Source organism: Bubalus kerabau, chromosome 4 (assembly GCF_029407905.1).
Source record: "Bubalus kerabau isolate K-KA32 ecotype Philippines breed swamp buffalo chromosome 4, PCC_UOA_SB_1v2, whole genome shotgun sequence".
In the NCBI taxonomy this organism is placed as follows: Eukaryota; Metazoa; Chordata; class Mammalia; order Artiodactyla; family Bovidae; genus Bubalus; species Bubalus kerabau.
In genome coordinates, this window is record NC_073627.1 from 173,088,824 (window position 1) to 173,101,868 (window position 13,045).

Genomic DNA, 13,045 nt, shown 5'->3' on the forward strand with positions numbered 1-13,045 from the left:
CTTTTCTATCCTGGATTTATTAAAACAAAACAAAATAATCCCATTTTATACAGAACTGTGATTTATGTTTTGTAATTTGCATAGCCAATTTCATGTCCTGAAGATGGCTCTATTACATTTCCCATACACACATTTTTCATTTCTGGGGAAAGTTCATGCCCACTCCCCAGCTGGTCTCCTCCTCCCTTCCCCCCAATCTCATTATACTTCGTGATGAACAGTCAGGACATGGAATTCCAGGAGTCTACAATTCGGTTTTTATTGGAACCTGCAGCAGGGCTCTGGGGCAGACTCTGACCCTCCCACTTCCTGCTGCCTTGTGGACTTCTGGCCTGTGGACCGGTCAGTTGGAGAAGCGCAGCAACTCCTCATCCGCTGTGGACACAGAGAGGCTCAGGGAGTAGGTGTGGGGTCACCCAAGGGCCTGTGGTTGGGGGTGGTCAGGGCATGGGGATGCCTCATGGAGGAGGGAAGACAGCTCGGACTGAGTTCGAGCCTGAGCCTGAGGCCAGAAACTTCTGCTTGCGGGGTGACTTGGTAACTCCAAGATGCATTCCACAGGATGACCTGTTTTTTTGCCTCTGATTTACTTTAGGCACCATTTTTCCGGTGGGGAGATAAGGCACGTAAATCTTCAATGGCTGCGGCTTCTTGGAATGCTATTCTTGTTACCATCGCAGCATTGCCTCTGTTACTAGTACTGGCTGCTGCTAGATGGGTATGAACCAGGCAAGGCACCGTGCCGCCTAGGAAGTGGGTCCTTTGTGCCACTTTACAGAAGAGAAAACTGAGACTTAAATTGGTACAGTCCACGGGATCACAAAGAGGTGGACATGACTGAGCACGCAAGCACTGTAACAGGGACAGAGTAGATTGAGAAGATCCAGCGGTCTGAGCCTTCGGGAAGCAGTGACTGGAAGTATTTGAATCATTTGAGTAACGATGTGGCCAGCCCGAATGTGGCACTGAATGCCAGGATTGGAGCCCGCCTCTGCCCTACTCAACCCCACCCTCCCTGCTCAGGCCAGCACCTCCCCAGGTGCCCCATCCCAGCTGGGGTAAAATTGGGCTTGGCCCCATTTTACAGGTGGGAAACTGAGAGAGTGGGTGTGCTGGTCATCAGTACAGAGTCCAGAACTCAGCTCTCCAGATCCCTACCAGGGCTCCCCAACCAGGATTCTGGTGGCCCCTCAGCCCCGCCCGGCATTGTGGGGCCTCCTACCTTCACCAGGAATGCCACAGTACTCCTTGCACTCCTTCTCCGAGTAAAATTGGTTGCCATTGCCCTTGCAGCCCCCATAGCTGAAGCGGACGCACTTCCCCTTGACAGCATCAAATGCCCAGAGCTCCATGTAGGCTCGGCATGGCCCCTGGACTATGGGGAGGTTACAGGCCTCTGCGGAGTGGGTGGGAGGCACAGAGCATTAGAAAACCTCGTGATCGCTGACCTGAGATACCCGGCAGGGACCCTACTCACCTGGAACACCTAGACCTCTTCCTATAGATTGAGAAACCAGCCCCCTAGAAGACATATGTGCCGAGGGTCACCCACACCCAAGTGCTCAATTCCTATGCCTTCAGGAAACCGGCCCTGGAATCCCACCACCGGAGCAGCCTCTGTTAGCTACCTGTTCAGTGGGCAGGTGGTCTGTTGGGAGGACAGGAGTGACCAGTACAGGGGAGGCGGAAGTGGGGTGGCGCTCACCCACAGTCCGGCAGGTCTGCAGACACTCCTTCTCCGAGAGGAAGTTGTTGCCATTCCCCATGCAGCCGCCATATAAGAAGGTCTCACAGGCCATGGACGTACCGTTATAGAAATACCTCTTGAACAGCCCCAGGCAAGGCCCTTGTGAGTAGTCCAGCTGGCAGGAATCTGTGGAGGGGCAGAACAGTAGTGCTCGCTGAGTGCTGACTGTGTGCCTGTCACCAGGCTGGACACTTCAAAGGGGAATCACCTCATTTAGTTTTCATCTCTGCATTAAGAGGAATCATTCTCAGCCCGTTTTAAAGATAAGGAAATTGACTCCCTGAGAGGCAAAGAGATTTCCTCAGGGTTACCTAGAGCTGAGATTCCAAGTCATATTTGTTGGACTCCAAAAACCCATGCCATAATATGAGGTGTTACCAGTGGCCCAGAGACCAAGCATCCGGCTTTGGTCTTGTCTGCCCTACAGCTCTGTAAAGACAGTGGTTGAGGCTACATTCACCAGCATGCATGCTGGCAGCCTGACCTCTCTGCCCGATGTCCCAACCCTGTGCCTTTGCCCTCATCATTCCTGCCCCTGGAATGCTAGAATGCCTTCCTCCATAAACCATAAATGGACATAACGTGAATTCTCCTTCATCCAGGAAGTCCTCCTTGATCACTTCTCCCCTCCCTCTTCTGAGCTCCCTCAACTCTTTAGCTTACTCTCCTCTTTCAAGTCCCTTATTTTCTTCCTTGACTACCTCCTCTACTAGACCAGAAGATGTGTTTGTCTCCATGATCCCAGTGCTCAGCAGAGGGTCTGGGGGGTGATGCAGGGTCAGGGTTCAATGTTTGCTGAAAGAGTTGAAGAGTGATTGGTCTATCAACTACAGAGTATTCTCACATACTTTTCCATGTGTCCCCACAAGAGCCTTTGAGATCAGCTCAACAGGCTGTTATCCCATTGTACAGATGAGAAAACCAAGGCCAGGAGGCCACGAAGTAAAACAGACAGGCCAAGAACTTGCTTCTCATCATGGAGCTGAACGTTTCTAAGCTCAGGGACCATGGCTTGTGATCCCCTCTCTCAACAATGTCTGGCACGGGGCAGAGGACGGGATTTGCCTTTTCTAGGCTTTCGCTTCATTCTAGTAGAAGAATAAAAAGACTTCATGGTCATGAGGGCAGCTGGAGTGAACCAGCTGTGGGCCCTTCCTCTCTCGAGTGTGGCAGAAGGGGGGTTAAAAAAAACAGGGAGTGATCCTCACCTGCTTTCTTGCTGAAATTAGTTACTGGTTGTCCATCCCCAGAGCCTTCCTCTTCCTGGGTCAGCACAGCCCGCCGAGCCCTCTGGGGGAAAAAACAGGAGAAGCTATTTCAGGGACCTAGCCACAGTTGTTCCCCTGGACCCTGGGAATGTAAAAGCCATTTGCTCTGAGGATCAAGGTGTAGACAGAAACACAGCTACTAGACTGATGAATGGCCTGTTTTTCCCAAAGCATCGGGCTTTCCGTGGCACGAGTGGTAAGGAATCCGCCTGCCAATTCAAGAGACAAGGGTTCAGTCTCTAGGTCAAGAAGATCCCTTGGAGGAGGGCATGGCAACCCATTCTACTATTCTTGCCTGGAGAATCCCATGGACAGAGGAGCCTGGCAAGCTACAGTCCATAGGGTCGAAAAAGTTGGACACAACTTCGAAACCAAACAACAAAAACAACTGGCTAAAACAGATGAGGCAGGAGACAGATAAAAAGAAGCAGAACAGAAACTATCCAGACCAACTTCAGAAATCTCATTCAAGGTTGAAGGAAACAGGAGGATATTCTCAAACAGGGAAGAATTCCAGGATTCAAATATTCAAAACTTCCTCAAACACAGCAGTTTATGAAGAAATGGCATTAAGAGATTAATAGGAATAATAACTCAGGAATGGTGAAGCTGTGTTGTATTCACTAGGAGAGAATGTAGAATCCATTAAAATATAGAGCTATTACTAAATGTCTGGGAATTGCAGAGATAGAACAGAATGGGAATGGTATCAATCTGGACAGAGTAAAAGAAAAAGGGAGAAGGAGATAGAACACATGAGAGTAAAGATGTCTGTCTGCCAAGTCCCAGAGACAAAAGACACCCTCTGAAAGTGTTTACTTACATTTAAAGTCGTTCAGTCGTGTCCGACTCTTCATGACCCAGTGGACTATACAGTCCATGGAATTCTCCAGGCCACAATACTGGAGTGGGTAGCCTTTCCCTTCTCCAGGGGATTTTCCCAACCCAGAGACTGAACCCAGGTCTCCCGCATTGCAGGCGGATTCTTTACCAGCTGAGCCATAAGGGAAGCCCAACCTTGACTTAGAGCATTCTTTAAGAAATTAACCTCTTGGCAAGGAGAAATATTTATTTGAAGATTTTTTTTTAAACCTTCAAACTTCAGATTTTTTTTAAACAACAATGAATGCCTTTTCAAATTTAGGAATAGCATCTGGAATGCAATTCCATTTAATACCAGCATATCTAAATCTGTGCATCTGTCTATCCAACTTTCCTTACATCTGCCCCTCTCCAGGTGTATACAGGTCAAGATTTCTGGAATAATGTGAATGCTCAGAGTTTGTAGGTGGTGGAATTTTTCAAAACTTGTTTTTTATACTTTTTATACTGCATTGTTTTAATTCTTTATAATGAGAGTATGTTAGCTTTATAGTAGCAATGGTAATTTTTCTTAAAAAATAGGGAAGTGGTACAGCCACTATGGAGAACAGTGTGGAGAGTCCTTAAAAAACCAGAAATAGAACTGCCATATGACCCAGCAATCCTACTGCTGGGCATACACATCGAGGAAACCAGAATTGAAAGAGACACGTGTGCCCCAATGTTCATCACAGCACTGTTTACAGTAGCCAGGACATGGAAGCAACCTAGGTGTCCATCAGCAGATGAATAGATAAGAAAGCTGTGGTACATATACACAATGGAGTATTACTCAGCCATTAAAAAGAATGCATTCGAATCAGTTCTAATGAGGTGGATGAAACTGGAGCCTATTATACAGAGTAAAGTAAGTCAGAAAGAAAAAGACCAATACAGTATAATAATGCATATATATGGAATTTAGAAAGATGGTAACGATGACCCTATATGCGAGACAGCAAAAGAGACACAGATGTATAGAACAGTCTTTTGGACTCTGTGGGAGAGGGCGAGGGTGGGATGATTTGAGAGAATAGCATTGAAACATGTATATTATCATATGTGAAATAGATCCCCAGTCCAGGTTTGATGCATGAGACCGGGTGCTCAGGGCTGGTGCACTGGGATGACCCAGAGGGATAGGATGGGGAAGGAGGTGGGATGGGGAGTTCAGGATGGGGAACACATGTACACCCATGGCTGATTCATGTCAATGTATGGCAAAAACCACTACAATATTGTAAAGTAATTAGCCTCCAATTAAAATAAATTAATTAATTAAAAAAATAAGGAAGCAAAGAAATATGTTACCAGTGTGAATTCTATGCAGAAGTAGGACATTATTGTCCTTTTTTGCTTTCCTTTAGTTTTAAAAATTTTCTTCAGTTGCATGCAACAAATTCTCTTCTCATTTTTATTCTATTACAAATATTTTCTAATCTTCCTTGTTATGGCTTCTTAGATACACTCATCATTTAAAAGTGAACATCTAATTTCCAAATACATGGGATTTTGTTTAAAGTATCTTTAATATTAATCTCTCATTTTGATACTAGTTTCTCATTTAAATGCTTTCTTCTCTGTAGTCACCCTCTGTGTTTCTTTTTAGTCTAACTTTATTGAGGCTTTCGATGGCGAAGTCAAAGATTTCTCTTGGTAAATGTCACATTGCACTTGAAAACGTGGATTATTTTCAAGTGTCTTTCAATATTGATTTCTAACATAATTCCACAGTGATGAGAACAGACTCTGTATGATTTCAACATCTTCAGACCATGAAATTTTTGCATTTCATCTTCTGTCCCTGGATATGTTCCAGTGTCTTCTAGTTTATAGTCTATGGGAACTTGAATAGAATTTGTATTCTGCTGTTGTGTGAAAACTATATAAATCTTAATTATGTTGAATTGGTTTTCAGTGCTTTTCAGGTCTACTATCTCCTTCTACTTCCCTGTATATTCATCCTATTAATTTTTGAAAGTTTGATATTGAAACTCCAACTAATAACCTTAATTTATCTATTTAAAAAAATAATTGTAATATATAGTGGAACATATGAAACTTTGTTCTGTATTTTCCAAGTCCCTTGTATATATGTTATATACTTTCATAATCAAAAAAGTAAAGATTAAAATGAAAAAAATTTCAAAAATATGTTTCTAAAATAAATATATGTATTTTTACACACACACACATATATAGACACAACAGTAGACTAAATTAGTATATATAATTTCCAAATAATCAGAGAAAGAATGAAGGCTTAATCAATATGGCAAAAGGCAGGAAAATTAAACAGAAGGAAGCCCCCCCAAATCAAAAGTCAGCATAGGAGAGGCATTGGCTTGAGAAGCTGCTTGCTCTCGGGTTTGCTGTTTTTCAGAGCTCAACTGACTTTATTTTCATCTATCTAGTGTTGAGTATCTTTATCTCATTATTGAGTCTGTCACTGCTTTTAGGCACTTTTCTAACATGTCACTGGATTCCAGCACCTGGAAGGTAAAGGTAATTACTCCATGCCACAGACGAGGAAAGGGACATCCGCACGGGGCAGCAACTAGCCCCATGCAGAACTGAGACTGAGCCCAGGTGGGTCTGACTTGCCCATCGCCGCCTTCTCTCCGCAACCTCACCCATCGGCAAGGCAGAGGAGCCTAAGCGGGCAGGGTGGGGCTGGGCTGGGGGAACAGAGGTGCTCACCGAGAGTGGAGTGGGCACTGGATCCTGCTCTCCAGGGACACATTCACCTGAGTCAGAGGACAGGAGAGAGAGGGAGTAAGACCCAGATAGGCTTTGCTTCTTCCGAAGAACTAGTGGCCATGCGGCGGGTGGGCCCCCTCGCTGGGACCTGTCCCGTGCATCAGCCCACCGCGGGGACGGCTCCACCCGCGTGGCTTGCTGGAGGTCATCGCTGGAAACGCGACCGGCTGGTGGCTACACCGCTGTCTCCACCTCTATCGTCCCCACCCCCTCCCCTCCACCAGCGTTCCAAGGCTGACATCTATCCAGCACTTACTAGAAACCACGTATGGTGCTACTGTATTTAATGCCTTTATCTCACTGACCCCTCACAGCAGCTTCTAAGGGGGGGACATTATTATCCCCATTTTACAGATGAGGAAATCAGGCTCTGAAAGCCGCCAGAAGCCGCCCAGTTGAGTTTGAAGCTCGGTGCTCTAACTTCTACCCTCTATTACCTCCCAAGAGGCAGCCCTGGATTCTGGCTATCACGGCACTTGGCAGGCAGCAGCAGAGTGAATGCTGAACTGGCTCTAGCCTCAGCTCTGCCAGGTACACGCCGGCTGACTTGGAACAAGTCCAGGGACCCAGAGTGCCTTTTCTATAAAGAGAGGAGGGGAACCATAGCCCAGTTTACCTCAAAGGGTGGTGGGACAGACCCAGGGGCTGGGGGGACGTGCTCTGGGGGCCACAGAGGACGAGGAGGGGACAGAAATGTGAGAGGGGGTGGGGTGCCGTTACCTCTGTCAGGCATTGTGAAGATGGCATCTTCGGGGATGCCCACACCCAGGGCCACCTCCCTGAATTTCTCCAGCAGGCTTTCCCGAAGCTGCGGCTCACGTCCTGCAAGTGGGAGTCAGGGGAGATGCCTAGAACCACAGGGCCCAGGGCTGCCAGGGCCTGGCATTATTTTGCCCAGGGACTTTCATTTCAGGGACATTTGAGACCTATTGACTCAACTGGGTCTCTTCAGTACCCTTACAGAAAGCTCAGCTCCAGAAGAGGAGGAGGAGCCTTCCCAGACTCCCCATTCCAGGTCTCCCAGATTTCCACCCAGCACAAGAGTGGTTCTTTAAGGGCCCAGAGATGCTAGAATTTTCTGGAAATTTTGAGTTCAAAAGAAGAGGCTTCAACCTCAAATAGGAGACTGAGCTCTGCCTTCTACAGGGAGAGTAAATGTTTTCACCTTTTCTGTAACTGGAGTTTTGTTGGAAGGAAAAAGCAAAACTCCCTGCACTTCCCCACTTCATTTCCCCAAATGACAGGTCTCCTCCCACCCCCAGCTCCGGGCCTTTACCATAGAGCTTGGCAGTAATGGTGGGTCCATGGCGACGGCTTAATTTCTTGGTCAGAAAAATGGCATACTCATCGTAGTTGGTGTGGACCACATAGGACTCCATGGTGATATTCCATTCTGCATGGAAGATGAAGGAAGACAAAAAGATCAGTGGTCAGAAGGCTTCTATCCTGAGACCCTTCACCTATTCACCCACGTATCATCTATTCATCAATCCTTCTGTCCACCCATCCTTTGCATATATTCATTTATCTATTCATCCATCTTCACTCTCTCCCTCCATCCATCTCCTGCATAGATTCATCCTTAATTCATCCACCATCATTTCATCCGTCCATCCTCTCCATATATCAGTCCATAAATACATCCATTTTCCTTCCTTCCTTCCCTCCCTCTTTCCTTCTTTCTTTCCTCCATCTGTTAGCCCATCAGTTTATCTATTTAATGATTGATTACTCAACTAATCTACCATCTTACATATATTCACTTACCATTTTTTAATTCTCTCACTCATTTATTTATCCAACCATTCATCTATAGAAACATTAAAGCTCTGACACATTTATTTGATGCATAGAGCAAATTCAATAAACAGTTGCTGGATTAATGATAAATTCATGTCCACATGTGTCTATCCCTTAGCACCATACATTCTGTACATGGTAGATGCTTAGCAAATTTTTATCAGTTGATTGCAGATGCCTAACAGGAAGAGTGAGGAAATCTTGATGTTATCCTCAGCATTCAGAACCATCACTTGAATTCAGTAATGTTTTCAGCTCATCACTTAAAACCAGCACTTGATGAGCGTGTACATGGGTGGGGTAAGGGTCATGGGGGTAGGGGCTAGAGAGAGAAAGAGAAAGAAGGAGAGAGAGAAGGAGGGGGGAATTTAGAGGGAGGCTAGATGACATTGCAGAAAAATGGGAGGAATGGCTGTAGGGGCAGAGAGGAAGAGAGCTTAAGATGTCAGGCATTTTTTTTAGCGAAGGAGAGAACTGTGGGTGTCCCCTTTGACTCAACTTACTGGCTTTGTGATAGAGAAACTTCCCATCAGTGCTTGTTTTCTCATAAGTACCAGAGATCGATTCACAGACACCTTTCCTGGAAATGAACAAACCAAAATGAAGATAGTATCTGGTAGAGACCATTGTCCTGACACCCCGCTCTCCTGTAAGGTCCTTCCAAATACAGGGTTTTTTGTTTTTGTTTTTTTTTTTGTAATTTGGAAAGTAACATTTCCAAATATCTGGTTTAGTTCTCACACCAGTCCTGAGAGACATCTGTTTCACAGAAGAGAGCAGAGGGACTGAGGGAAGAAAGGAGCTAACTGATGCTATCTTCTTGGTAAACCCAGCACTAAAAATCAGCACAGTATACGTATACGCCAGGAAATCAGAACAATTTATTAACACATTAAGTCATTTATTACTTTCTGTCTCTCTTGCCCCACTTTCCTCATCTGAGAAATGGGGATAATGATAGTTTCTACCTCATATGGTGGTTGAGAGCATCAAATGAGATATTTTATGCTGAGAGCTTAGAGTAAGTACTATGCACACATTAGCTACTATCTTTACCAGCTGAGTTACCAGGGAAGCCCATTATTGTTATAATGATGATCATTTATCTTATTGATATTTAACGAGCATCATCTATGTGCCAAGCACTGTGTCACAGGCTGGGGATACACAGAAAGGCAGGGGAGACCCTGTCCCGTCATGGAGCATTGGATTCTAAAACCCAGTGAGGGGGGTGGGCAGGCCAGAGGCAGATGCAGTCGGTGTGGTTACTGCCACGTGGGGGGAAGCAGGGGTACTCAGGGAGCACAAAAGAAGGCCTGTAACCTGAACCTGGATGGGTGGAGGGAGTCAGAGAGGCCTTCCTGGAGGAGGCAACAAAGAACCTGAGTCCTGAAGGATCCATAGGAATTAGCGCAGGAAGTGGGGAGAGTTTTTCTAGGTAGAAGAAATATTTGATGCAAAGTCCCAGAGGATGGAGGGTTCCAGAAACTGAAAGAAGATCCAGCTAGGTGGGTCAGAGAGTATGTAGGTGTGTGGGGAAGGGAACAGTGAGCGCTTGGGAGTCACAGAGGGCTAGAAAGCTATGTTGAAGGAGTTGAACTTTATCTCAAGGGCAATAGGGAAGGAACTCTGGAAAGGTTTAAGCAGATTTGAGTTTCTGAAAGGCCTTTCTGGTTGCGAGGTGATGAATGGTTGCGAGGATGGAAAGTTGGAGGTTAGAGGTGGGGAGAAATGTAGAGAGGCTACTGTAGATAACAGTAGGAAAGAAAGCTGAAGGTGACTTGGTCCAGGGCAGTGAAGAGGGAAGAAGTAAACAGGCCGGAGGGAATAAGGAAGAGCAGGGACAAGGCTGGATGGTGGACCGAACATTCGTGGCAGAGGAAAGAAGAGTCTAGGACATGCACCTACCACCCAGCTTTCCAGGTTGTGTAGAAATGCCTTACTGAGCTAATGGAAGCCCAGGGGGCAAGAGTAGATCGGGAAACAGGCAGAGTGTTGGGGGCGTTGCCCTTGGGGTGTAGATGGGACAGTTAGAACGGGCTGCCCTGGCGGTGGGAAGCAGAGAAGTCTGGCCCTCAGGAGTGAGTCCTGGCTGGAAGTAGAGACCTGCTACTTTCCAGGACAGGGTGGAGGCTGAAGCCAGGGTTGGGGTGGGGGAAGGGGTGGGTCCCAGTCCTCTAACCCCATCCCCACTCACCGCCTGTGAGTGTTGGTGACGCTGATCTCCTTGCTCGTCGGCCCTGCTTTCAACACCACTGTGCTCATGGTCATCTTCTCCTTGAACCTCTTCAGCCATGGGCAGGTAGAGCCCACGGCCACATTGAACCACTTCCCATAGATCTAGGAGACAGCCACAAGCCCTAAGGATCTGGACCTGGACAAGACTGGGAGGGCATCTGTCCCCCTCCCCCCTCTCAATGACGTCTCCTCCTAAGTGATCATGTCTCACAGGTAACTGGAGGCTACAAGGCTTCCAGGGAGGATGGAGCTCTGCTGATGGAGCTCCAGACATCATGGCTGGCTTAGGAGGGAGACAGCAGGCAGACCCCTCCCCACCAGCTGGCAGAGGGCCTGACTGCTGAGATGCAGGCTTTGGGCTGCTCACTGGACAGGGTCCAAATCTCCATGCCCCAAGGTCACCATCAACCATTGCTCCCCAAGAGCAGGAGTCCCGTCTCTTACTCCTCCAGGGGTGCTCACCACCTTGCACACAGCCCATACCTCTGTGTTAGAAAGTAACTCCTTTCCCTAAGCTGAGCCTGACCCAGGATGAGCCTGCCGCTTCTAGAAAGAGCCCTTAGGTGTCTGCAGACCCTTCGTCATCCCAGACCACCAGAGACCTGTTCCTCATGCCCTGCTCCCCACAACCCTTCCTCATCCCTAAACGTAAACAAAATCCATACTGCGGCTACAAAGGTCAGAAGGAACCTGGGGTGGTGGTGGAGGAACAGGCTTTGCTCAAGGTCACCCAGCGATTCGGGCAGAGCCGGGGCTGGACGGCAGCCTCCCCCCGCACAGCGCCCTGCCCAGGCCGCTTAGTCCCACCAGCCTGATTTCTGTCCTGCTCCTCTTCTCCCCATGATCCTACAGGTAGGGCAGAGGGCCCAGGATGGGCTAACAGAGATGTTGCGGCAGAGGTGAGTAGTTAAAGGATGAAGGGATGCAGGTTAGGGGGTGGGCAGAAGAGTCACACAAAGCTGGGCACTGTCGGGGGGAGGCGCTGCAGGGGCAGCAGGACTTGGTCGGCACCAGCCTTCCCTGCTGCTGCTGAGTCGCTTCAGTCGTGTCCGACTCTGTGCGACCCTATAGACAGCAGCCCACCAGGCCCCGCCGTCCCTGGGATTCTCCAGGCAAGAACACTGGAGTGGGTTGCTATTTCCTTCTCCAATGCATGAAAGTGAAAAGTGAAAGTGAAGTCGCTCAGTCGTGTCTGACTCTTAGCGACCCCATGGACTGCAGCCTACAGGCTCCTCCGTCCATGGGAGTTTCCAGGCAAGAGTACTGGAGTGGGGTGCCATTGCCTTCTCTGAGAAGCCTTCTCTGGGTGGGTTCTAATCGGAGCACAATTTGCCATGGAGCCCAACAGTACAGGTTCAGACTTCAGGATCTTTGACTCAGAGTGGCAGCCCAGAGTTCCACGAAAGGGTGAGTGCAGAGGTGCAGCTTCAATAAAGTCCTGACAGTCTGAGCAGCAGAAAGGGCCCTGAGGGACCCACCCCTGGAGTTCCAGATGCAGAGACTGAGACCCCAAGGCACATGGGACTTGCCCCTTCCTGCCAGCAAGGCCCAGCCGCTCAGACACCCTGCCATCACCGCCAGAGACACCAGCCTTACCCTAGACAGGTCGAAGTTCTCCTGCACTTGAATGTCATCGGGCAATGTGGGCACGGAGCTGGCGTTTACCGCCAGGCAGGCAGTCAGTAACAACAGCAGGCCGCTGAGACTCCACATGGCTCTGGTTCCTCTGTCTGGGGTGTCACTCACAGGCTTGGCTGGTCTGGGGATGGAAGAGCCACCAGCTCCCTGCTCGAGGCAGCTACAGACTGGGGCTGGGGAAGGGGTCTGCGGCTGTAGGTGACCTTGCTGTTTGCCCTGCTCGGCGAGGACCAATCAGAGACCCAAGGCCAGGGCCAATCGATCCCTTTTAGTACCCTGTCCAGGGTCACAGTCCCCAGGGGCCAGGGTATTTGTTTCAGAGGAGCCACTGGCCAAATGCAACCTGGCCTGGGTGTAGCTGGACGCTGGGTTCAGGCATCACAAGGGCTTCCCCAGAAACTCCTCGCCTGTCCCAGGCATGATGGGAGAGGCGGGCAGCCCAAGCCCTTCCTGCTGAGTCATTCCACCTGTGAGCCAGGAGGACAAGCCCGACTGGCCTGTTTCCCATATGAAAAAATCTAGGGCCTGGGGAGAGTGAGTGACTTAGCAGAGACTATAAGCAGGTCTATGGCAAAGCTAGCTTCCCTTGTGGCTCAGATGGTAAAGAATCTGCCTGCAAGGCGGGAGTCCCAGGTTCAATCCCTGGGTTGGGAAGATGCCCTGGAGAAGGGAACGGCTACCCACTCCAGTATTCATGCCTGGAGAATCCCATGCACAGAGGAGCCTGGCAGGC

General features: G+C 48.5%; 1 protein-coding gene across 1 annotated transcript; it reads right to left on the reverse strand.

Moving 5' to 3' along the window:
• Nucleotides 1–343: 343 nt before the first annotated feature.
• Nucleotides 344–12,601, reverse strand: AMBP (alpha-1-microglobulin/bikunin precursor). Its single transcript, XM_055580352.1, has 10 exons — nt 12,271–12,601; nt 10,634–10,776; nt 8,940–9,016; nt 7,913–8,029; nt 7,357–7,458; nt 6,577–6,623; nt 2,956–3,037; nt 1,706–1,873; nt 1,223–1,396; nt 344–375 (listed from the first exon to the last, which is right to left on the reverse strand). Exons 1-10 carry the CDS (start codon nt 12,385–12,387, stop codon nt 344–346), a joined length of 1,059 nt encoding a protein of 352 aa, XP_055436327.1. The 5' UTR covers nt 12,388–12,601.
• Nucleotides 12,602–13,045: the final 444 nt, after the last annotated feature.